Source organism: Opisthocomus hoazin, chromosome 7 (assembly GCF_030867145.1).
Source record: "Opisthocomus hoazin isolate bOpiHoa1 chromosome 7, bOpiHoa1.hap1, whole genome shotgun sequence".
NCBI lineage: Eukaryota > Metazoa > Chordata > Aves > Opisthocomiformes > Opisthocomidae > Opisthocomus > Opisthocomus hoazin.
Genome location: NC_134420.1, coordinates 7,464,151 through 7,489,359, shown reverse-complemented (window position 1 = coordinate 7,489,359; position 25,209 = coordinate 7,464,151). Strand labels below are relative to the sequence as shown.

The 25,209-nt window shown below is 42.2% G+C and overlaps 1 protein-coding gene across 1 annotated transcript in view; it reads left to right on the top strand.

The window, feature by feature from the left end:
• The window catches only part of LGR4 (leucine rich repeat containing G protein-coupled receptor 4), an 82,435-nt gene that overhangs the window by 31,926 nt on the left and 25,300 nt on the right, over nucleotides 1-25,209 (top strand). The window contains exons 2-4 of the mRNA XM_075425962.1: nucleotides 3,636-3,707; nucleotides 19,067-19,138; nucleotides 20,817-20,888. Of these exons, the coding sequence (XP_075282077.1) occupies nucleotides 3,636-3,707; nucleotides 19,067-19,138; nucleotides 20,817-20,888 (216 nt within the window). The remainder of the gene's footprint in view (nucleotides 1-3,635; nucleotides 3,708-19,066; nucleotides 19,139-20,816; nucleotides 20,889-25,209) is intronic.

The following is a 25,209-nucleotide window of genomic DNA, read 5'->3' as shown; positions in this document are numbered from 1 at the left end:
AATTCTTGCATTGAAGCTTATGAAATACGGAGTATTTTATTACCAGCAAATAGTGCCCATGAACTCATTCTTTGACTGAGGATATTCTGTAAGCTGAAATGAAAAGAAAATAAAAAGTGTATTTGTATATGTATTATTTTATGTACATAAACAAGTGTCTCATATGGGTTTCTACAATTCCTTGTGGTTTTCCCCTTCTATATTGGTTGCTTTTTGCTGATAGTGCATTTTCACCTGCTCGTGTCCTACGTTGCAACTTAATTTTTTTCCTAGCGGTTTTTCAAAGTGTCATCTACCGAAGTCAGGTGAGGCATTGGCAATCAGTTTGTGATTTCTGCAGTAAAACTGCTTTTACATAATGTTTTAAATTAAAAATTGATTTAAATCTTGTATGGTGGTCAGTAAGAAACTTTGAAAATTGGTGGCTTAATGTTTGCCAAAGTCAGCGAATCAGTGCTATGAAGAGTGGCTTATTTACGGAGTAGGAGTTACCATCACATGTAATGAAGGCAAATACAGAAACTTTGTAGTAATTCCAGCTTTGTAGCAAGGCATCATGATAATCAGTCCCTGAAGATTCACATTGTAGTGCTAAAGGAAGAATTGCCATGCATCTTTGTGCCTGTTTTTTGTTATAAATGCAGTTTTGCTGAAAATGAATCTCAGTAGAATTCATGGACATTGGTGATGCTTCTCAAATCTTCATTATTAAGGTGTTTTGGTTTGTGCTGACATCCAAAGAGCCTACTCCCCGTGTTAAAATTGTAGATGCCAACATTTGGAGCTACAGGCAAAAAACATTCTTTGCTAATTTCAGATCCCAGAGAAAGCTGAAATTATGTAGAATTTGGATGTCAGCCATGCTGTGTCTCTACATGGTTTCCACTGACTTAGTTTAGGATTGCATAGGACACTTCTGAAAACTAGGCATTTATAACTCAAATCTGCCAAGACCATTGCTTTCAGATGGATGTGATTTCTTATTACTTCTGTCCTAAAGAGGTGTCACATAGTGTAAAAATACTTGATAAAGCGATGTATAAAGTGTTTTCTGATGATATCTACTGTTATTTTCACTACCACCATTTAATATGGTATATAAAATAATAGGGTTTTATATCACCTGGACAGTCTTTTGAGAGAGTTGTGATTTTCTTGCACAGGTTACTGTTTCTTAGGATTCATGAAGGGTCTCCACTCCCTTCTCACCATTCAGCCCTACTCATAAATGCTTCCCAGTTGATACTGGAATGGAATGTGTAGCCCTGTGGAAAGGAGAGGACTAGCCTGGATGTGTGAAACACGTGTGTATTCATGACAACTTGAAAACTGTCTGTGGGGGGTAGGGAGAATAAAAGTTGCATTCTCCCGTGGAGCTGACAGCTGACGCTTCGTGTATCTGATACTTTTATTTACTTTCCTGCACAAGAAGAAAAACGTCCCCTGCAGCATCTCATGGTACCCAAGCTGCTGCCGAGACACAAAGCACCTCTTAAAGCAGGCAGGTGGTAGAGTTGAGAAATAAATCATCTAAATCATCTCCATTTCAGCTCCTTCTGGAGCTTAGTGAGGGAGCCTGTTGTGCTGTAGTGGATTTTCTTGGTCCTCTCTCACAGTTACGTTTGTTTTGTATGTGCTGAACCTGATTCTGGTCTCCACTGCTCTTGAGTTCCGTTAGTACACTCTTCACAGCTGCTGAGGAATAACTCTCTTGGTTTACACTGGGGTACGAGGAAGGAAGTTTTGGCCTGCTATTTAACAAGCATTTAGTTTAAAGAAACAATATAGATTCAGTGTAAGAGTGCGGTGTTCGGCGGTGGCGGCTGGGGGCCTGTGCTGCTTGGTCGGGGCAGCAGGCCAGTTGCCAGTTACTTGTTAATCTCAGCATAAATTCACTAACATCAGTTGACATCGTCAATATTTTTCCTCCCCAGTAACTGTGGGGTTTTTCTACATAGTGCATTCTGTTGTCGGTATAAATAAGGAAGCTTTTTTTAATGAGCTGTGTTAGACATTATGGTCTGGCAGCTGGAGGAATAACGTGAGCGCTCTTTGCAAGAAGTGGTTTACTTAGCTGCTGCAACATTTTTGGTAGGTTGTGTGGTACTGACATGGCATTCGGTTCGGCGTAGCATGAAATAAGGCACAAATGTTCTGAGACACCGTTTCCTCAGAAGCAACACTGACCCCTCCACATGCTCCTTGCTCCCCTCAGGGGCCTGACTCTGAACCTCCGAAGGTCAGCACCCACTGCTGTCAGGGATGGGAGCCATGGAAGATATCCCCAGCGTGAAACTCTTTGATTTCTCAAGGGGGTTGTTTTTGCTGCTACAAAATAGTTCTTCAGGGATTTGTGCCCTTCCACTACAGCAGGAAGAGTCTCTCTGCCTCATTGGAAGAAGTGATAATTCCAGTTGAGGCAGGTATTTGAAAAATAGTGGTGGCTATGGATGGGCTAAGAACATCTACCCCAGCAGCAGGCAAGGGCTGGTACTTTATTCCAAGGTCAAACTTTTTAGGTGGCAAACAATCTGCTGTCCTGCATGCAGTGATCAACCCTGCAGATCTTCATGCAGGAGCTTCAGTGGTTCTGGTTGACTGTCAGTGAGATGGAGGGGGTGGTTTGGTTTTGTTTATTTGCTTTTTGCATGAAATAGGTGAGGAGGTGGCACATAGATGCCAGAGAACAGCGTGTGGAAGATAGCAAGCAGAAGGAAGCAGTAACCAAGTGAAAAGTAAGAACTTGGGTTATGTCATGAATTGTTAGGCAGTTATTAGTTTAATTATCAAACTGAATTGTTTTCATGCTGCTTTTACTCGCATTGAGTAATAACTTGCTTTAGGACGGGATTATCTGTGATGGTTGTGTAGGTGTGAACTGAGGTGATGGCACCAAGTTTGCCACTTACTGCTCCTTCGGAAAGAAAAAAGCTGAACAGGTCTGCATACCTATCATGTAAGCACTTGCTGCTGGCCTGTCTCTGCTCACAGACTGAGAGTGAAATCTGCTTAAAACTATTACCTTGAGGACTGCTATAGGTTTTGGGGGGGGAAGACTGTGGTAGAGCTAGGACATGTTTCTGCTATTCTTGTCAGTTGTTCCAGAAGCCATGTTTGCCAGAAGTGCCTTGTTAAGTCCCAATGCGTGTATTCTTTTTTTTTTTTTCCTTAAAAAAAGACATTGTGGGATGAAGATTTGCATGGTGGGTGGTCACAATTTTTTTTTTTTTTTAATTTTTTCATATGCTGTGGTTTTAGAGCGGTCTTAATCATCTGTGTTAAAATTGGATGCATGTGTAAGTTGGTAAAAATCAGTACTGGGGATATCAGTACTGTAGAGCCTCTTCCTTGCATGCATACCCTGTAGTTTCACAATAATTTTTTTTTTTTGCTTAGACGTGTCAGAAAACTTTTTTTATTGGCTTTCCATTATATAGGTGTTTGCTGTGACTAGATTCTCAAATTACTGTGCTTTGAAAGTTTAGTGCATTGCTAGAAAGGGATATTGCTGTGTGATGCTAGAATATTTTTTTTGTTGTCATAACATCTGATTAGGCTTTCTTTCTCTCCTCCTTTTCCTAGAGTGTAAAAATCCGTTGCTGTTTATTGATAAATCTTTATGTCTTCTTCTCCAGAGATATCAGCATGAATAACATCACAAGGCTACCGGAGGATGCGTTCAAGAACTTTCCCTACTTGGAAGAGCTGTAAGTATTTCACACACGTTAAAGTTTTGCTACAACATCAGATGGCTGCATAAAGTGGAAGGTGGGTGGGGAAATAATGTTGAGTTGAGTTGCGAACAGAGAAAGCAATTATACTTAAAAAAAAAAAATCCTGTACATGTTTGGAAACCGGAACAGTAAATGCTACTTACAAGGGACTTTTTACGGTAATTATTTTAATCATGGCTAGAGTGATGACACATAGTAATTACAGTGTTATCCAAAGATAACACAAGAGGTGTGTAATTACCATTGTTTCCGAAGGAGCTACAGTATAGCTGTTGCCTAAGTTCCATAAAACAGATGTTGTTTCCTTTGCTGAGCAGCTTGCTCCCATTGCCCCTGTAGGCTGCGGATGCAGTGCTCGCAAGCCCATCCTGACCTACGTCAGAAATTCAAGTCCTGTGATACAGGGCTTCTTTTCTTGTTCTTGGTTTCTCTGGCAGAAATGCTTTCGCCAGTTCCCATCTCCCTCTTGGTCCCACTCTCTTTTTAGGTTTTCTTTAAATTTTACTTAGGTGGTACTTCGACTTCTGAACCTTTGAGCTGCGCTAAGGCTTGTGTACCCAGTGTTCTGCTGAACTGAAGTCTTAACTGAGATGCCTTTGCAAAGTTGAAGCACCCTTTCACATAGCCCTCAATTAGATTGGGTTTCAGAGTCAATAAGCAGGGAGAAGGCTTTGACTTTCGATTACTGCTTCAGTAAGTACTGTTATGTGACAAGTGACTTCTGTCTGCCTTGGTTTCCTTATCCATGAGGAGAGGGTAATGGTTCAACCTTTGCCACAAAGCGTTGAGTACTTCCAGTAATAAGCAACAGATAAGACAAAAGCACTGCAATTTGCTTTGCTTCTCTTGCATTTTCATTGTCAAAGTAGCATTTCTCATATCAAAAGAGCATTTAAAATACAGAGTAAGGCTGTCCTTCTTTGTGACTTTGGCTAGACTGGAGCTATGAATGCTATGCTGAGAGATTTTTCAGTAAATACACCTTAGGGAAAGAACAGCTCATTTCCCCAAAGGGGCAAACCCTAATGAAGTAGGGAAGCATTCTTCCAACTTTACAGATGAGGAAACTGAAGAAAGAATGAAAGCCATTTATAGAGGGCAACAGGATAAATTAACCCCATAGCAAAAGTACAGATAACCAGAGTCAAAAGGTTCTGGGCTTTATCGGCTATAACTGATACAACCACCGCACCTCACTGAAACAAAAGTATTGAGAAATCAGTAAGAGACGGATCACTTGTTCCTGAAGAAAGGTTTGTGTTCCTGGAATCTTCTCTGCTTTTCCTCCTTGTACCCCAGCTACACTGGTTGGTCTAATAAAGTGTTCTACCTCTGCTTACAGTTTTGGTCTCTGTTATATCCTGATAATGTAGCATCTACCATTACCAATACACTTAAATAACTCTATTTTCCCTGGTTCTTAAGTAGTTTTGACTGAGGTCAGTACAAGTGTGAAGCGCAGCTGAGCTTATTTGTGTCAGATGAATTGTGTGTGATATCTTATTTCATGCTTAACAGGTTCTGGTTTATTCCCTCTGATTTTAGGTGTTGCTTAGATTTGCAATATAGTTGAGAATACCTCGTGAAGGAAAACAGATTTACCAGGATTTCTGATGATGCATGTGTGTAATTGACACAATTTATGAAAGGCTCTATGGCATAAGTAGTCAATTTAAAAAAAATCAGAAAAAATTAGAAGCCTGGGAAGGTTTGCTTGGCACAGAGCATATACTAGCCAGCATTCCTTCTGTGCTTAATAATATGTGCTGCTGTATGTCTCTATGTTTTGTGAGACTATATTTGTAGTCCCGTTTTTTTCCCCCAAATTCTTTATAGTTATTTTTCACAACAAAAGTTGAAAAAACCCAAACAATTCTGTTTTCCCAACTTCAGATGACTGTGGGAGACTTCATTTTTTTTTCCCTATAAGTAATTAAACAATAAAACCTAACTGGTGGGTGTGCGTGTTGTGTAACTTCCATAAACCCTGGGGTGTGTCAGGAGGTAAAGAGAAAAGGCAGAGCCTTCAGCCATCGTCTATTGTGCTTATTGCCTAAGAGCCATTTGCTACGTGTACCTCATTGTCCCCCTAAATTCCAGCATTGCAGTTTGCAAAAAATAGGCTAGCATTAAGCTCAGAATTATATGTGAACACCCAGAAGCTTTAAATCATCGCTAGCATGCTTGCATGATATGTTAAAGCAACTTCTGGAAAAAAACAAAAACCCTGAACCAAAAAGCAACAAGTTTACAGTAAAAACAATACTTGCCAAATGTTTGGACATACTCAAATCAATCATAATTCCTTAGTACAATAGGAAAAGAAAAAGCAATTTTCATTCTATGTTTGAGTTACTGCCTACAGCTAGAGGTAGCAGAATCTCCAGGAAGATTAAAAAGAAAAACTCTAACTCGGCAGCTATCACGGATGCAGAAACACAGGGAAACGACAGTAAGAGCAGAGCCATAAGTAGGCAGTACCTATGTACAGTACTTCTCAGCTGAAAACCATTAACGGAGACTTGTGCGTTGTTAGTAGTGTTTTGCGGCAGCGGCAGCCTGCTTTGAATTCGCAGCCTGTTTGCAGAGGCTCTGGCGTGCCCACCAGCAGTAAAATGAGGACGGCTTCTTCCTTGTCTGTGAAGACCTGGTCATGGTCATCTGTGCACAAGTCAAATGCAGGTTCCCTTGCTTCAGTTCACGTTCTTCCTAGAGGGAATGTAATAGATTAGATTCAAACAAAACCTTCTTCTTAGAGACAACCAGCACTAGATGCAATGCATTTTTCCTTCATTTTGCGCATTCCCATTTCTCTATGGGGCAAGGTACAGAAATGTTTCAGGCTTTATTTTTGCTGGTTGTGGACAGAGAACACCAAAGTGTTGTGCTTCCCACTGTGCAACCACAATTTTCCCTCTCCACTCTAAGATGATTTTCAGACTTTCTTCCTGGCTTTTATTTATGGTTGAACATCTGACTGGCAGGCACTAGCAAAGTTGCTTTTTCAGCACAGAAACCTGGGTGTTAGTCTCCAGGCCAAAGCAAAAGTGACAGAGTTAGAGCAATGTGGTGGTGAAATGTATGCTAGAAGTGACTTTTCCATCTAGAACTTCTCCCAAAAATTACATGCCAAAGTAAGTGAAAATCCCACAGACTGAATGGAAATGCAATAAGTACCCACACCACTGCGGACTTGAGTGGCTCTTCATTCAGGAGACAGCCCTACACACCTTTCTCTTTATACCATGCTTTAGCCCTGCCGTTTGTCAAATGCTGCGGGAGATTGGCCCCTGACAGAGTTAGTTAATGAATATTGCAAAATAGTATCACAAAATTTAATTGAATGTAAATGGGAGGCAATTAGAGGTATTATGTAGGCAACTGAGTCTTACGCAGTGCACATATGAAGAGGATGGGATTAAAAAATGCACTAGGGGCCATTTAAAATGGGGGTTGTCATTTCCTTAATGCAATGAATTATTTGGTAGTCTGGAGGGACGTCAGAGGAAGGGTCATTTTCTGAATCCTAAAAGGAATGCTAGCGAATAAAGGTGGACGAGGCCACGTACCAGACTTGTGAAAGCTGGAGGCACGATTAAAAGGTGCCTGCTACGTCACCGGAGGGGGAGCGACCTGGGGGCTTCGCTGTGTATGTTCCACGCTGTTTGCAGGGGTGCTGGGCTGTCTGAGACACCTGCACGACACAGGCAGGTCTGACACACATGGGAGACTGATGGTTGCCTGGAATAGCTGTTGGGGCCAGGTGGAAGAGGACATCTGAAATGGCACTAAATGGCTATGTTTAGGGAACTGACTCCCCTGCGAAGTATCAAATTCGCAGGTACAATCTGAGTTTTTGTACCTTTGAGAGAATGTCCTACCTGAGTATTACTTGCAGGCACAAGCAAAGGGATTCCAGCTTGTCCATGGGCAGAATCCACCCACTCGGTTATGTGCTCCACATGCCCCTCTTCGCAGCCTCGTCACGCGTGTTGCTGCATAGCACACTTATCACATGTCTGTAGGATCCTTGCACTTTTTATAAAAGTTATAAAAATTCTCCATCTCTGTGTAACTGATACCCATCTGGAAGTAATTTGCAAATGATTGAAACGGCAATGGTCAGAGTCAGCGAGGAGCAGACCACCAAGAGTTTTGCCACAGCAGTTAATGAAGTGTATTCTCCAGAAAATGTTAATGTAAATATGCTGCAGCCCTGAACTTGATATGGAAACTAAAAATCCTTAAAGAACTTGGCCACAGTTTTCTAACCACACCTTAAAGTATTTATAGAAACCTAGAAGAGGGAAATATAGTTAGATAATGCAGTGTTTTTAGAAAGCAGAAACCGTTTTCCAGCGTGAATTTTTAACTAGAAGAGCCAGGCTGTGTTATGTTTTGATGCTCTCCTAAATGGTTGCAGTTCTTTCTAATGTTTGAAGTTATCTAAAGTAGTCTGAAGGATTTTAACTGTATGATTTCATTCACTATATTTGTGAATGATCTGCTGGATTAATTAAAAAGGCACTCTCTTGTCCAGGAAAGCAAATTGAAATATTTTTTATTCTTGGCCAGTTTTCCATTCTGGCTTCAAAAACTCGAACAACTTGAATAAAGAAAAAGTCTCCTTGACTTCATGACCTTTTAACCTTATTTTGTTTTCCACCCTTAACTGTTTAAAATGTCGTGTTTGTGCTGGGCTGATGGGTAGGGTTTAGATGACAGGGTTTGGTGGTCTGGCTGCAGGTCCATGTGAGAGGCAGTAGGGAGGCAGAGGATGACGAACTGTCCTGCTGTCTGTGTGTCTGTCTGCAGGCTGCTGGTGACACATGCACGTGGGTGTCCGACAGGGAGCACCGCTCCATTGCAGCCAGCCAGCCTCGGCTCCAGGCTCCGACCTTCTCCAGCGAGGGTTAGGAGGGATGCCCTCTGCTCTCTGGCTGTTGGGGTTTTGAAGACGGTATCGTGCCCAGTAATACTGCGAGGAAAATAACCACTCCTGAAGGCACCAGGAGACTGCAGTGCTCGATTGCCTTCCAGATGTGTGCTGATGCCAGGGTCTGTTGTGTTCCTGGTTTTTGTTCATATATGATATGAAATGGTCTCCCATCTGTGACACTTCCTTCAGATATTTATTTTCTTTTATCAGTCAAGGAAAAACTTTATTAATGTTTTTATTCTATAGCTGGTGGAAATGGTTAGGGGAGTAAAGTGATCAAAGGAAGATTTAGATCAATAGTAAGTTTCTTATTCCTGAAAGGCAATAGTAATCTGCTTTTTGAGAGGTGAATAAACAGATAGCGAGAGAGAGTATGCGTGCAACTGTAACTTTTCAGGAAAAGAAATGGTACAACTGAGAATTTGTTTGACTATTTAATTATATCCATGCTGATTACAGAACCAAGAGATCTTCCTTAAACATCTCAAACCCCTCTCGCCCCCCCAGCCAGAGCCTCTGAACATGGCTTTTAATTGACAAAGTGTATTTTAAGAACAGAAGGATTAGTTAAAATGCATACTGACAGTGAGAATGAGGTATTTTTGCCAGAAGGTTGTAATTGGGAACTATCTGCAAGAGAAATGTCTAATTTTTCCCCTTGACTGCAGCTGAAGATGACCACCTGGCTGAAATGTCACAGCTGTTTGCTTTTGTAGTATCTATTTCAGTGTGTAATTGAGATGGACCCCTTCCTTCGAATTTCTGCAGCAGCCCCAAGCTGTGTTATCCTTGGGGAGGGAGGGGGAGTGTCTTATCTTTTTTATTACTTTGGTTTTATGAATAAGGCATGTCTTGGAGTTCTGCCAAGGCCACCAAGGCTGAGCTGTTCGTTTGGGATGCAGCATCTTTCCTCACCTGGTTGTGGAGCAGTTGGTGGAAGGAGGTTTTTGTCCTTCAGTGCTAGGTCTTTTATAATAGTATTTTCAAGGTAGAGTGTGAACGTTGGTGAGATGGTACAATTCCTCTCCCTTTCATAAACACGAGCAGTCCCAGGATTTGTAGTGGGAAGCTGGAGGCAAAGGGCTTGTTTCGAGTAGAAGAGATAAGGATGAATCTTCATGAGGAAGGTTGTCCTGATGCCTTGTGTTAGCCGACATGTGGCAACTGAGGCTGTGGTTAAACAGCCTCTTGTGAAACTGGTTGGTACCACTGGAGACATTACTGCCCCGTATCTGTCTGTTCAGCCCCATCAGCAGAGGCTGAGGAACGAGTCGAGAGCTCTTTTCAGCTGCTTTGTTACAAAGGCAGCTAGTGTAGACATCCTCTGTTGGTATTTCAGAAATAGCCAGCTGACGTTGGGTTGGAAGCCGATGAGCGCTCTTCATCCGTCTGCCAGCTCCAAGTATTTGAACAACTGGAGGAGGTAATTTCCTCAGTTGCTCCAGCTTGAATTCCAAGAGGTAAAGTTCTAATGAAGAAAACGCAAGGTGTTCATGTGTGATAGCAAGTTCAGAGCCTAAGCTTCAACTCGACCGGCTAGCATACGTTAGGAATGTTTGCTGACTTATGTGCGCCGGAGCTTTAGAAAGGGCGTTGGCGTGTTGTAACTTGCACCTTCAAATTCTAGTCAAGACAAACCTTTAGGCAAAGACTCCCAAGTAGAATTAACCACAGTCAGCTAAGATATTTTTAAACATCACCTACTTGGTCTGCACTAGACGCTAAATGATGTTTAAAAACATGTTGGCCAACCTATGTTTAATTAATGTTTTCTTATCTGTGCAAGTCCTAAATCAGTTTGATTCTGGATGAGTTTCAGTCCTGCTGATGCAAGAATAATTTTTCTGTAGCTTAGAAGGTTTTTGCTGTGCTTAACACTTGCGTATTTTTTCTGTTTGGGGGGACAGATGCTAGTAGGTTGAGAAAATTCCATTGTTTTTAGAAAATGAGGACGTTTCCTTCTGTTTCTACATGTTAATTTCAAAAGATGGCATGGTTTCGTGTAAGGATCCCAAGGCTGGCTATTCTGCTGTAAGCACATTTAGAGGGAAACAAAAGTTTTTCCTTATCTGTTGTCTTCAAGTTTCAGTGTTCAGCATTGTTTTCACATGCGCGCACACACAGGAGCTGGCTTAGCTAAATGGCCTGCAGGTGAACTTCGCAGTGTTAGGCTTCAAGACCTGCTTTAAGACCCGTCCAAGACCCGCTTTAAGACCCGTCTTACGAGCCTGAATTTATTATGCAGCCTGAGCTGCCAGGTTGGGGCTGTCTTAATGTATAAGGCAAATAAGAAACTTCTGGAGACTGAGCGGTAGCCCCGGGAGCTCTCGGGCTGAGTCCCTCTGGGTAGAGTCCCCCAAACAAGGCTCGTATCTTGCAGTCCACCTCCTCCTTTCGGTTTCAGGAATTGGAGCATGAGACAAAAGACATGCATGGGCAAGCGAGCAGGCAGCCAATTCTAGGCTCAAGCCTCAAGAAGAGCTGCAAAAGCCTTAGAAATTCGGACAGAAGAGCAGAAATAATAAATCCTATATGTTGGAGGTAAATACATTATCCCCGTACTCTGAGAAAGTAATTGAGTGCATTCTGGCATTGCAGTGTCACGGTGTGACACTGTATGTTCCCATAAGAAGACATGGTGAGGAATTAAGTCATTCTTTTACCTCCTTTCTTCCTCTCCTCTTGGGTGGTTGTATTTTGGTATATTCTTTGTGAGTACTGAGGTACTTGTGCCTAATTAGCATTGGCAGATTTTATCCTGGCACAGAAGTAACTTGTACTCATGTAAAATTCTTTTCCTGCCCTTCCTATATAAAAGTAAAATTTTAGATGATTCTGATATAATATTTTGGATTTTTTTTTTCAGCTGGGGTAAAGTTAAGAGTTGACCTAACTCTGAAACAAAGAATCCTATTGAAAATTACTCCCATTTCTCCAAGGTCGTTCATTGTGGAGATGCCTACAAAACCTGGGTCTTGTGTTTACCTAGTATGTATCTGAAGTGGTTAGAAAACTAGTAACAGAGGTTTAATCACCAAATATGTGTAGATTTAATCCACTTCCACATTTTGCAGCATCACTTGCTAGATGCATGATCACTCAGCAGATCCCTCATGCCTGGCAAGCCAATAAATGCCTGATCAAGAGACAGGCTGTATGGACAGATCAAAGCAACTTTGAGGATTCACTGTCTCAGCAGTCATTTTTTCACCCTCTCACGTCTAACCATCAACATATTTCATGAGCTTGGAAACCTTCTGAGCATCCAAATAGCACTATCTGCGAAAAGCACAAATCTGTAGTTGGTTCGGTTGTTGCATCCCAGTTGGTCAAACCCAAGCTTGGTTACTTGGACCTCCGTGTCTCTGCTTTACAAACTAGGTAAGGGAAATGTGTTTATAGCTAGGAAGGAGTGTGGTGATGCTGGAAGAACTCCTGCCAGTCCAGTGTAGTGGCCTGTTTGCTGATCTGCAAGGGCAGCAGAGACCCCGTCTCCCTCATGTGCTGCACTCTGTGCTGGCCGGTGGTGGAGTCGGTATGAAATCTGCAGATCCCTCTGGGAGAGCTGGAGTTCTCTGAACTGGAGCTGTCAACCACAGTTGCCCCTCTGCTTTCTCAGCAGACATCCCACCAGTGTGGAGGTCTTTCCCATAGCACAGCTAAGTGCCCCTGGTCTCTCAGTGTCCACGGCAAAAAGAATAAGTTCATGTTAGACATGGCTTTTTGAGAGGACAGGAAGAAGAAAGAAAATCCTGAAAAACCACTTAGCTCCCCCCTGCTCCATCACTGGAGTATTTAAATTTGTGCGTCACAGTGAGGAGCATGGAATATTTGTCTCAAATAGCTTCTTCTCCAGCAAACTCTATGGCATCTGTAGTGATTACTGTCAGTGCGGTGACTAAAGGGAAGCAGAAATCCAGAGTGGCAGAACCTAGATCAGCATGTGCAGACTCACCTGAGTGCCTTGAGATAGCCATCGAGGGAAAGGTCTACCTGGCCTATGGTGAAGCAAAGGAAAGTTGTCACGGCACAGTGCAAGATGCGCAAAGGCACTCGGGGAGGAGAAGGTGCATTTTATGAAATGTATTCTGCTTTCTGCTTTGGAGGTGAGATGGATCAAAGTTGCTAACAGCAACAGCTTGTCATTATTGCTGTAGATTGGGTCTTAGCAATTTTCAAAACAACACGATGTTGATGCTTATTTTTAAGACATGTCCATTTTAGAAAGTTTGTGCAAACTTCTTTTTTTTTGCTGGAGAATACTATTCAGGACTACAAAGATGGCTTGCTTCACAGCTCTTACTGTATCATAACTGGTTTAGGTTATATGTGTTTCCTTTGGTGCATATGTGTTGTAGCCTGTGAGCTCTACTTCCAGGAGGTCTTGCCCCAGTACAGATACTGCTTGCAAATGGAGTGATAGAACATATTTTGCATGCATGGTAGTGCTTGCTTTCTTCAAATTGCATCATAATTTATTTTCCTGTTAACAAGAAAAAATATGATTATAAATATTATTTGATAGTCTGTGAAAAGCAATACCATAGAGCCATATTTTGTCTTGCAGTGAAGTGGGTGCCGGTGTCTCTTGCTGACAGTTTAACAGTAGAACTTAGGGACAGGCTTTAGACTTCTTCTAATCAATCAGTTCACTTTACTTAGACATTTTAGATTTTTAGACCAGGAATGCATTTTGAAAACAAGCTATTCCCTGGAAGTGTAGTACAAGGTTGAGAAAGCTGTAGATGGTAGAAAGGGAAGGCTTGGGATGAGAAGTGCCTGCTCAGCTGGATGGAGTTGGTGCAGTTTCAGCACTGGCTGTAGTTACTGGCTTCCCGTTTCAGTCCTGATGTGTCTTGGCTTTCATACTCACGATTTTATAAATAGAGGTTGAGGCTGTGTAATACTGAAACTACTGCAAGAAAAAGAGAAGCGGACAAATGTGTTTTCCATTAGCTGCAGCAGAATAAAGTATCCATTTAGTTATGCTAAATTGGCGTGGAAGAATTGGGAGTAATCTGTAGGTTATTGATTGGCTTCACAGCGGTGCAGCAGGCTGCAGCTGACACAAGTCCCAGAGGGGCTGTTTGCTCGTCACAGATAAGCAAGGGGAAGTTTAGTCCAGCAATACGGCTTCCATTTAGCAGCCCGTCCCCTCCTGCAGCTGCCCAGCTTGGGTCGGAGCTGTGAGGTGGCTGCCCTCGCCGGGCAGGGGACCTCTGCACGGGGCGAGCAGCGAGCCCCTGGCGTTTTCCTGCAAGTGGCTGTACCTCTTGTGTAAAGTTCAGACCTTCATGAAGGGATTGCAGCGTGTAACTGCACGTCATCTGTTAAGAAAACTGAATTCTGTTCCAAAGTGGCTGCTTTTCTGGAATTGGAACCTGAAGCTCTTATGTTTGATAAAATTTAATCCGTGATACCCAGCAAGTGTATCTGTAAGGCGTTTTGAAAGGTTACTTCTGTTGCAGGAGAACATGAAGTAAAATTCAAATTTGTGTGGGGAGCACAAAGAACCCTCAGAAAGTTGATGTTAGGGTCAAGCTTGTAAGGATGGCAGAATAGTTAGATGTAAGACAGCAAAAAAGTAAAGAAACTGCAGAAGTGCAAGTTACAGAGGGCTGAAAATAGGTAGGTAAAAGTTGGAGAGCTGAAAGGAGATGTTGAGTGGGCAGAGAGCCAGTGGTGGACAGCCTGAAGGCAACAGTGGAATGTTCAGCCATGACTAGGTCTTGGGTCTTATCAGAAAGCAGCTAAAGTAGAAATAAAAGTAGTATATCGGGTGATTTATTATGGCATGTCAGGATTGCAGTCTGTGTCAGTATTTGAATTTTCAGTGAGGAAGTAAGATTACAGTTGATCCATGGGAAAAGTAGCCAATGTATTGTTATCAGAGGCAAGATGGACAGGTAAGGTTAGGAGGATCGCAGAATACCACCAAGAGGAAAAAAGAACCCATAGCAGAAATACTCTGTGTATGTGCATGAGCTCTTCAGAAGGAGACCTAATTCTCTGCTGAAGTAACCTGAGGTTCACCACCATCTGGGATGCAAGGCAAGCAGAGAGGTTTCCAAGAAATTTATATTGCATCCTGTCAAAATGAGAGTGATGGCTTTAATTGTTACGGACAAAAATGTATCCCTGGGACATCCTCCCTGATTTTTGGAGTGACACCAGTGATTAGCTTGGCTTGGTTAACATGCAGCCAAGTTGCCAGACTCATAATTGCAGAAGTTTTAATTTCCCAAAAGAGAGAAAACAGTTTTTCCTGCTTTCAGAGGAGTTTCAGTGCAAGAAGCTACACTTGCTGTGTACTCTGGGAATGAGATACCATGGAAGATTATTCCCAGCCAGACTGTATCCTGATTTCTGTAGTAACAACAAGGTATCCTCTACATCTGGAGGTCATTTACCGAGTCACTTAATGATTAGAGGGTATCGCTCACCTATGTATGACAGGACAGCAGAAGTATTTTGTCCTCTGTATGTCCTACTCTATTCTGCTGTGTTGAAAGCAATTTTGTCTATTTGAATTTTTCCAGATTTGCAGGAATTTTGTCCTATTGAAACACTCAAAATTTTATTTTTATTTTTTAAAGTAAAAATAGAGGTCTACAATTTTCAATACCAAGCAATTACAAGAGGGTTGCCAACCTAGAAGAAAGATACTGATGTGGCCACATGTTACAGCTGTGGTTCCACTGCAGAAGCCTCCAAGGTGTAACTCGGCTGGGCTAATTGAGGATTCCTGCAGTCCTGGGCAGAGTCTCCAAACAAGGGGAGTCGTGATCGAGTTAGAGCAGGAAAACTCTTGGTCAGTGTGATACACATTTACCCCCCACTTCAGACGATGCCTGCTGCTGTGTCTGTGTACCTTGAGAAGTAGAAGACCGCAAATTAAGTTTTTGTGGCATACAGCATAGCAGGGCACTTTACAATGATCTGTTGAATGAAGTCTTTACTTCTTTGTAGATGAACGTTTTGCAGTCTTCTGCCTTTTGGAGAAGGAGCTCTGACTGATGGTGACAGGCCATGACTCAGTAACTACAGATGGACTTTCAGACCAGGTCTCTGAGACTGTTCCCACTCAAAAGGAAGGGAAGGATGGGTACTTGGTTCTCAACAGCATAAACGTACACCTGCCTTGAGTTGCCGCTTCATGGCAGTGTGAAGTTGTCCCACCACAGGGGGGAGGTTTCCAGGGCTGGTCCCAAGAAGGTTAGTGAGTCTTGCTGCGAGGAGACCAAGGTTCCTTCCTCTCTGTTGTGCTGGAGTTTGGGGCTTGGTAAAGCTGTGGTTTTCCTTAGCCCATTTACCGTGTGTGTGAGAGAGACAGAGAGAAACAGAGGTGCGTTTTAAATATTTAATTGTTTCCAACTTTATGTTTGAAAATCTGAATGCAGCTATTTGAGACATGCTGGAAGGAGACAGTATGTGGACAACCCAACTGGACGATTTCAGTGACGTCTGAATTTCTGTGCTGTATGTGCATTATATTATATGCTATTAATTTTCCGTTTCTCTCTTTGTAATGAACCTGGTTATGTAAAGACAAATCTTTCCATCCTCCCAGCTGCTGCGTGCCGCAGCAGAGGGAAGCGTGTTGAGAGCGGCGTACGATACGTTGGTCTCTGCGTGCTGGAGGGTTGCAGTTGAAACCTCCTGATGAGCAGCCACGCTCCCCAAGGCTAGGACGTGAATGATAAATGTATATTTGGCAAACTGATTAGTAAAGCCTTTGCGCACTTGGCTAGTTGTATCCTGTTTCCTGGAAGGTCGCCAGATGGAGGAGAAACGGAAACGTAATGGATTGCAGGTTGGGTTTTTTTTCTGTTGGTTGGTTGCAAAAGGGCTGAATAAACAGGAGTTGCCTTGAGGTAGGCGAGGTCTCACCATCTGAAGTCACGCAAGCCTTGCTCTAGCTCAGCTGTATTTTGTTTCCAGTGCTCTGTGCCTCGTGTTAGTGACACTCAGTGAGATTGGGGGAGGCTATTCAGCTGGATTTAGTTTAGCTTTTTTAAAACAAATCATAATCCCCAGCCTCTTTGGGGGGCAGGGAGAAGTTACAGCAGATGCCTGGCGAGCCGCACACCAGCCCATTTTAGCGGGGAACCTCGGCAGAGCCACAGCCAGAGCTGCCTGGCACATGTTTACCAGGGCTGCCGCTGCTTGAAGCCTGTGGTAGGTAATCAGCATCAACTAGTAGTGTCGGAGTGCCAAAACAAGTCAGTGCTAAAGCCTCAGTTAAATTGCGCTTGATTTAATGATTTCTGTTCTGATGTTTTGAACGCTTTTTAAAATAAACATGTTTTGCAGATCACTTGCTTTTTGGTGTAGAGACCCAACATGTTTCATCAATATTTCTTTGTTTACAATGAAATTATTAGGAAACTATTAAAAAGAAAGCCATGAAATATTGTAAACCTCCTTCCATGTCCCCCCAGATAAAGTTAATGCAGTTGGTTTGGGCAGCTACTGACAACAAAATTAATTTTAAGGGAGTGTTTAGTTGCCATCTGGAATTTTTCATTCATGTTAAAAATTCAAAGTATTTGAAGAATCGTGTCACAGCTCTGAAATCCTGAGGTTGTTTGCAGACAGGAGATTTCAAGAACAAGTATACATTCATTCTTCTTATTGTTCTTCTGGTTGATTATATACAAGCCACTAGGATGAACTTTTCTCAGCAGTCAGGAGATGTCTACCTTGTTTTCAGACAGAAGCAGCTGAGATTTAAGCGTGCTTGTAATGATGTCAGAGCCATAGCTGTGGCGATTGGGGTGTGTGTGAGAATACAGGGACTGAATACCAAGGTCTGCTGTAACAAACGATAGTAACACAGTTTTCTGAGATCAAATCGTGCCTGCTGCTGTCACTGTCCTGTGCATGAGAAGCCGTCCTCTTCTCCCTTTATAAATAAAACCATCTACCTTTGACAAATGGATCTGATAAACGTAACTAGCATCCTCTCTATCAGGCAGCATTTTATTCAGTCATTAATTCTATCACAAGCAGATTTATGTAGGCATCAAATGCTTTGGGTAATCTCTTCTGTGGAGTTAGAGACTAAGATAAGAACATAATAATGTTGCTATGTTCTGGCAAGCTGATACTGTTGATGATGCTCTTGTTATTTCCTTTATTTGCCTCTTTGAAATAGTATTTTCCCCTTAGTATGACTGGCTTCCTTCACAGTGCCCCGTAACAGCAGAGGTTGGTTTTGATGTTCTGTAACCTTTGTTAAAGCACATTGACTGTTTTTTAATTATTAACACTTCCTGCATTGTACGTAGCATTTCCACCCGATGATTTAATTGTACAGCCTTCTCCAGCATTGCTTTTGCTTAGCCTGGATATGAAACCAAGTCTGAAAGCAAACACTTTGGCTGAAATGATGGCATCTTTTGGCAGCTATGGATTACCAGGTGTTCTCCATTATTGTCTTTTACCCTTAATAAAATACCTTCTGTCGCAACTATTAGCAGCTCAACAAAGGTTGGACCACACAGGGTCTCCTGGTCAGGACAGAGGTAAAAAGGTTGAAGGAAAAAAAAAGGATTGGGGGAAGGGGGAATGAGCTATTTGAAAGCAGCTGGTTTGGCTGCTGTTTCTGCTTTCCTGCTTTGTCTTCTGCAGCATCTCCTGTATTTATTACTTTTAATATCATGGTGGTTTTCACAATTTACTTTGTGTTAGTGTCTAGCACTCCAAGTTTGAAAGCAGCCACATCTTGAGAGAGAGTGAGTGCAGCAGAGGATCCCATTCACTTTCTTCCTCCCCCAAACCAGTTTTCTTTCCTGAAATGTTTGTCCAAATAGCTGACCAAAAAGATAGGAAATATTACCAAGGCTACGTCTTGGTAATGTCAGCAGGGGTCCTGTCAGTTGTCAGCGCTGTGAGCGTACCGCCGGCTTGTGAATGTTGTCCTCGCATTTGGGATTCTCTTAGAAACTTTTCCCTGCCTCACGCTAGCATCTTGCTATTTTTACTTAGCTGCATAGTTTCTTTAGAAACTGCTGTATAGATTAAAAACACATGGGTGCCAGAGCATGTGTTTCAGCAGAGCAATGCCGAAAGCCAGAGGATCATGTTAATAAATGGTAAATGCAGTTTTCAAACCGAGTACCATGAGAAGATTCTCTGTCATTCTGGGGTGTGTTTTTTCTAGCGTGTTTGCAAAAGTTATTTCCATGAGGCTGGGTAATGCATTCTCGTCGTTAAAGATGTGCAATGAGTAAAATAACTGTTGCAAACTTGGAAGATCGTGAATATGGCACAATTGAATGCAAAATGCATAACTACTTGCAAGATTTGATGTATTGGTGATTTTCCTTGTTAGATGGTTGTAGAAGTACTGTATTTTGTGACTGAAATTATTATTTCAATTTTTTTCCAGGCGACTGGCTGGCAATGACCTTTCTTTTATCCATCCAAAGGCCTTGTCTGGGTTGAAAGAACTCAAAGTTCTGTAAGTAATCGGGTTTCAGAGCTTCATAGCTAGCTGTATGCTTTCTTAGTGCACAGCCAGCCTGTTTACTGGTGTGCTGGAGGAAAGTTTTTGCTCCCTGCTCCCCTACTTTTTTTTTTCCCCACAAAGCCTGCTGTAAGTGGTGATGCTGAGCAGTGGTGAATTTGACTGAGCTGTAATTACTGTGTTTAATTAGAACACTTACTTGCTGCTGAAGTATATCTTGTAGCAGAAGAATCCTAAGCAGGAAAAACCCTAAAAAGGATGTGTAAAGTATTTTGTTCTCCTCCCCCTCAGCTTAGTCTGTCAGGTGCCCTGACATTATCAGGCAGTATGAGTACTTACAGAGATTTAAAGCACTGTTTGACCTTTGAATCGTTGCCTACCGGTGACAGAAATAATGTCTATAGTTTGATGCTTCTTTAGGTGAAAATGACTTACTATTAGAAAAAAAGTTTTATTAAAAAAGTGTTAGAATTGTGTGCCCTGTTTCCCATATCCTGTTTTCCTTTCTGAAATAAGATTATTCATTGCAACTGTTTTTCCATATCTAAGGATCAAAAGAGCTTTCTGTTGTTTGGGGTTTTAAAAACCTGAAATTTTTAAAAACCTGAAAATAATCCAGAAATTGTAGCATTTATGTTGATGTAAGTATTTCCAGTTGCTAGTAGGGTAATAGATATTAAATTAAACAGATATGTAAAAAAAGACAGTGGAAAAGGACCCTGAGATTGTAAGGAAAGAAGGATGAACAGACAGCATAAGCAGGGCACAGGATAGGAAGCTGCCCAACTGCAATACTACTTCGTGTGATGTTTTGTAAGTTGAGTGCAGTGTTGGGGCTCTTGAAGGTATCTCCATCAGGATACTCAACACTGGAGGTACCTGGAATTCTAGCAGTTCTTGAAAAATTTGGGACTTGGATATTTATTAATTAATTTGACGGTTGGACTTGATGATCTTAGAGGTCTTTTCCAACCTTAATGATTCTGTGATTCTATGATTAACAGCTTACTTGTCCGCTTGAATTTTTACCCCTGTATGCACCAAAATCTAGTAAGATTTTATAATGTGTGAGATCTCAGTTACTTACATTCTTTTTTATAAAAGAAATCATCATGCAATAATATGTTGTCCCGTAAGAGAAGTTCATAAAAAAACCCCAAGTATAACTTAATTCAGCTTGGCTCTAGTTTCGTTCTGTGTCTTTTTAATGTTGTGCCCAGAGGTGCTTTGTTGTGAACACACTTTGTAAATTAGATCGTTAGTGCATTGTGTATTGATGCGGCTTTAACAAAAATTAGAGGTTTGTGTATTTTGTAGCATGTAGAGGATGGTTTCACAAGAAAAGAATAAAATATCATTCATTGTAGCAAATTTGTACCAGTGTTAAGTTGTTCAACCTCTTCAGTGAGTTCCCAAGGAGAATTTCAGTGTATTATGTCAGAGGCTTATTCTCTGCAAATTTGTGCAGTTAGTTAATGAGTTGTAAATGAAATTGAAGTAGACCATTTTCTTGTTTCATCATTGCTTTTGGGTGTCTGGTCTTGATAATTCTGCATGCTTTTATGTACACTAGAAGTGAAACGGTAACAAGACCATGGGCTCTTCTGTCGCCTCTACTGTTGATAAAGATTATTGCCAAATTCGACTTTACTAACACAGTGGATTTTTACAGCACCCTACAGAACAATCAGCTGAAGACTGTACCTAATGAGGCCATCAGAGGATTAAGCGGTTTACAGTCCTTGTAAGTTTTCTTACTTTGCTTTTGTTCTGATATTGTTCTCCAAGTTCCATTTTCAGTCAACTTCGTACATTGTTGCTGCGTCTATAGAGTTTTGAAGTATAATCATGTATGTGTAATAACGTACCTGGACTTTATGACATTGCAATTTCAACTGGAACAAAGTTTCCCAAGTAAAGTTCACAGGGAATTTTATTTGTCATCTTTGGTGGGGTGACCCAAATCCAAACTCTTTCAAAACCCACACGCAGGTACAAGATTGCTGTATAAATGCGGTGGTGGTGGAGTTAAACATCTATCATCCTGCTTGCATGTCCTAAGGTGTTTAAGCAATTTTAAAAGGTTGTGCAAAAATGAATCATGCCCAAGTCTTTTGTATCCGGAGGAGGAAAAGAGATTTCTGGGAAGAAGGAGTATTGCTTGAGACAAGCATAGTATTGGTTTTACTGGAAGGTGTTGAAATCACAGAGACAGTTACGAACGCCTCAGCCATTATTACTAGTTGCTCATAAGATATTTTGTATGTGCTTATACTATCTCATGACTTATTATGTTTTATAAAGCATCTTAATCGGACCTTAATAGTTACTTACAGCTCTCTAGGTGGTAGATGCTTATCACTGCGATGAGGAGGCGGAGGCGGGAAGGGCTTCCAAATTTTTCCTCCTTTCTGCTTACCTACAGAGAGAGAGGGCAGATCATCTATTCCCTCTGTGCCAAAATTCAGGTTTCTGGCCTAAGATCCTGTTTTTTTCAGTGTTGCATCAGATTATGGAATAGTTTTGGGGGGAAAAAAAAAAATCAGTTTTGTAAACTAGCTTTGCAAACTATTGCACAACTTTTCCAAAGGTGCTCGGTGCATTCCGTAAACTTGGATCGTGGCCACTACCTTCTCCCAGTTGCTCAGATATTCCCGCCATTTCCATCTGAGCACAGCACAGCGAGCAGCCCGGGGCGGCGTGCGACGGGCCGCAGATCATCCCGCCAGGGCGCGGGAGCCCGTGCGGCGCGGGGCCGTGCCACCTCGCAGCGCAGCCGCGGAGCTGCCGCCGCTGGGCCGCTCACCAGCGAGGACCTCCCGCTCGCGACAGCAGCGCCCGCGGCGAGTTTGGGTGCCGCGAGTTGGCGCGGGCCCCTCCAGGTTTTTGGATCCAAGAGCAGGACAGATGCAGGTTTCCATTTGCAGCCATCTTGCAAATTTAATGTCAGCGTTTCCCCCGTGTCTTAGTGTGTGTGTAGAAGAGAGAACACCTTGGTCTGAGGGCGAAGGTCTGCTTTGTGCAGATACTGTGCATTGTAGTAAAAATCCTTCAAATTACATGATGTGAGTAACCCTTTAGTAATTATTTAAAAAAACAAAACAAAACTCCGTCCTGGCTTCCAGCATTTCTGTGATGCCAGAAGAAAGCCTACTTTAGTAAATGCTTGTGTTGGCAACGAAATGTCCATTTCAATTTCATTGAACATGCTTTTTTCTCTATTTATTTACAGTAATGTTTGTTCTCAAAGTTTGAAATATTAAATCTCCGGTTACTGGTTAGATGATTATTTTATGTGGAAAAGGGAAGGGACAAAATTAAGGGAAAAATAATGAGTGTATAAATTGAGCCAGCATCTCTCTCTTCTTTTAAAAACAATATATTATAGGAAATTATAAGATAATATAGTATACAATTGGAGTTAGAGCCGTTTAAAAAAGCAGACATTTTAGTTGTTGAAAAAAATCATGGAATGATTACATAATATTGTATAATGTAACCAGTATAATCACTTAACATCATTGTAATTAAAATAGAATAGTAACAATTCAAAGTGTGGTGAGGTTTCCCTTTCTGGGAGCTTCATTGTTCATAGGCAAATAAACTGTATCAATTTTAGGGAGGTGAAAAAGGAGGAAATTGGGTTAATAAGTAGCAAGCTACTTGTTACTTCTTTTTCTGAGGAAAACCAAATTGACATTTCAGAATAGCTGTTAGAAATACGGTAGGCAAATCCAGTCTGGAAGTCATCAGTGTCAGAAGATCAGAAAGAATTTATTTTTTTTTTTCCCCCTTCCACGGATGTGGATCAGGCTTTGGGTTGTGCCTCCCCTCTGTTCCTGAGAAGGGTATCTGCCTGCCTTGCAAGATCACCCCAATTTGTTAGAACTGGCAACAAGTTGAGAATAAATTGGTTTTTGAGACAAGTGTAGTGAGAAGTGTGAAGTATTTTTACTATGCAATTTGTTTACTTCACCAGAATGCACTTCTGTCATTTTAACGAATTTCAGGACAACTTTCAGTTTATCGCATACCTCATAAAATAACAGTGTAATTATGCATATCCCCTGCTAATGTAGGGAGCAGCCTCTGGTAAAGGAACGTAGGACTGGTCCTCTGAATTTTGTGTGTGTGAGCACAGAAATGTAAGTGTCAGCATGCCGCTTTATTAATTTTTTTAAAAAAAGGAGGAAGGAAAAAAAGGGGGGGGGCGGAGGGGAAGCTGTTTCCCTCCCCCCAAAGGAATTTGTGTCAAAAATGGATTTAAAGCTCCTGAGCTGCTGTGACCTTCTTCTAAAGCAAATAACTCTTTGCAGAATATATGTTAGAAAACCTGTCTCTACCTTTATATATATAATCTCCATCCAAAACCTGCAAGTTTAAACATCACTTAACTGACTCTTTTTGGCAGTATCCCAGTTTGCTCTGAAGTAGGCTTTAGGGGGATTTTTTCTTGGTGAAGACACAAATTACTTGCTCGTAAAACTTTATAGTATATTGATAATCATTTGGTTTGCAGCTCCTGTAGAGCCATCCAGTTTCTCTCTTAATGCGCTCCAATTTCTAGCTGCGTAGGATGACGGTTGCCACACTGTGTGTATGAACAAGCCCAGTAAACATACCTGGGTGGAAGTAAAGAAGATGGTTACAGGAGCTTCATGGTCTCTAATGTTTATATTACAGCTGGCGAGTAGCCAGCCTGGTTCAGAATGCGAAACAACAGCTCTTTATTTGCTGTTTACATTGGATATTTTCCCAGCTCTGGCCTCCGAAAGAGCGTTAGAATAGCGTCCTTATTTATGGAGATGGAATTTAGCAAAATGAAAGAATTTTACTGAGTGGAAACTTGCTTTCTAGCACCCTGGAAAAGTTTTATCTGGCAGGATGTGTTCTCCCATTGCGAGACGCTGTGGTATCTGGGACCGTGGGACTGCGCTGCCAAGACAGAAGGCGCTGGTTGCCAGCTCGTGCCCACGGCTTTTGGTAGCAGAAAAACCTGACGAATGAGGAGCTTCACTATTGTGAACAACACTCTTGATGCATTTCAACTGCTGCAAAGCATCAGCGCTGTATTTTTGTTATCACAAGGTAATCAAGTGGCGTACTTGGTGCTTGAGATCTGGACATGGCGTTGGTGAGATGTACTGACGATCCACGGGTCGCAGCGAGAGCCAGCGGTAGTGAAGCGGTGCGCTGCTCCGGCAGCGCGTCCCGAGCCCGAGGGGACCGGGGAGCCATTCCGCAGGGTCACTTGTTTGGCTGCCGTAGCATGAGAAGCGTATTTGACTGCGATGACCTTTTTTTGGTAACATTGCTTATTCTGAGCTTCAGCCCGGAATGTGGGGATTTGTAAAATGATTCTATAAATTACAGCACCTTCTAGGACTGCTTTAGTTCACCCCAGAAACCCAGCTACGTATCAATGTAAAGCGATAGCACAGGGTATTCTAGTACAATCCTCGCTGTGTGACAAATACTGGAACTACGTGATTTAAATAAAGACTTTCAGATGCTTTCAAAAGGAGACCTGTGTTCCATTTAAACTCAAAAAAACCCTAATTGCTGCTAATTTATTGGGCATTTGCCATCAAATCCATGAGTCATTTTTGAAAGCTTGTCAATAGTTGCTAAGACATCGAAGGTGATTTATTATAGTTGTAGCTCAGAAATCACCGAGGCCTTGTCCCTGCACATGTGCGCACATGCCCACGTGCAGGGAATGTAGGAGCGTTCTGCAGCAACGGTTCAAAGCACTGCAACTACGCTGTGGTGCCAGCTTCCCAAACTGGGGGTACTGGGACCGTGCCAGTGCGGCACTGGGCTGCAATAGCTCCTGCCTTTCTCCTGCTGTGGGTGTTCACCTGAGCTGCAGGGTCAGTGTCCTCACGCGTGTGGTCAGCAGTAACGTGCTGCGGTAGCCGGCAGCGTTTCTGGCTCCCCGGCCCGGGCTGCTCGCAGCCCCCACTGCAGGATCACAACCAGTTTTGCAGTCTGCATTCCTGTCCCAGAAGGCTGGAGCAGGCAGGAGGAGGCCGGAGGCGTGAGCACGCTGGAATGCGACTGTA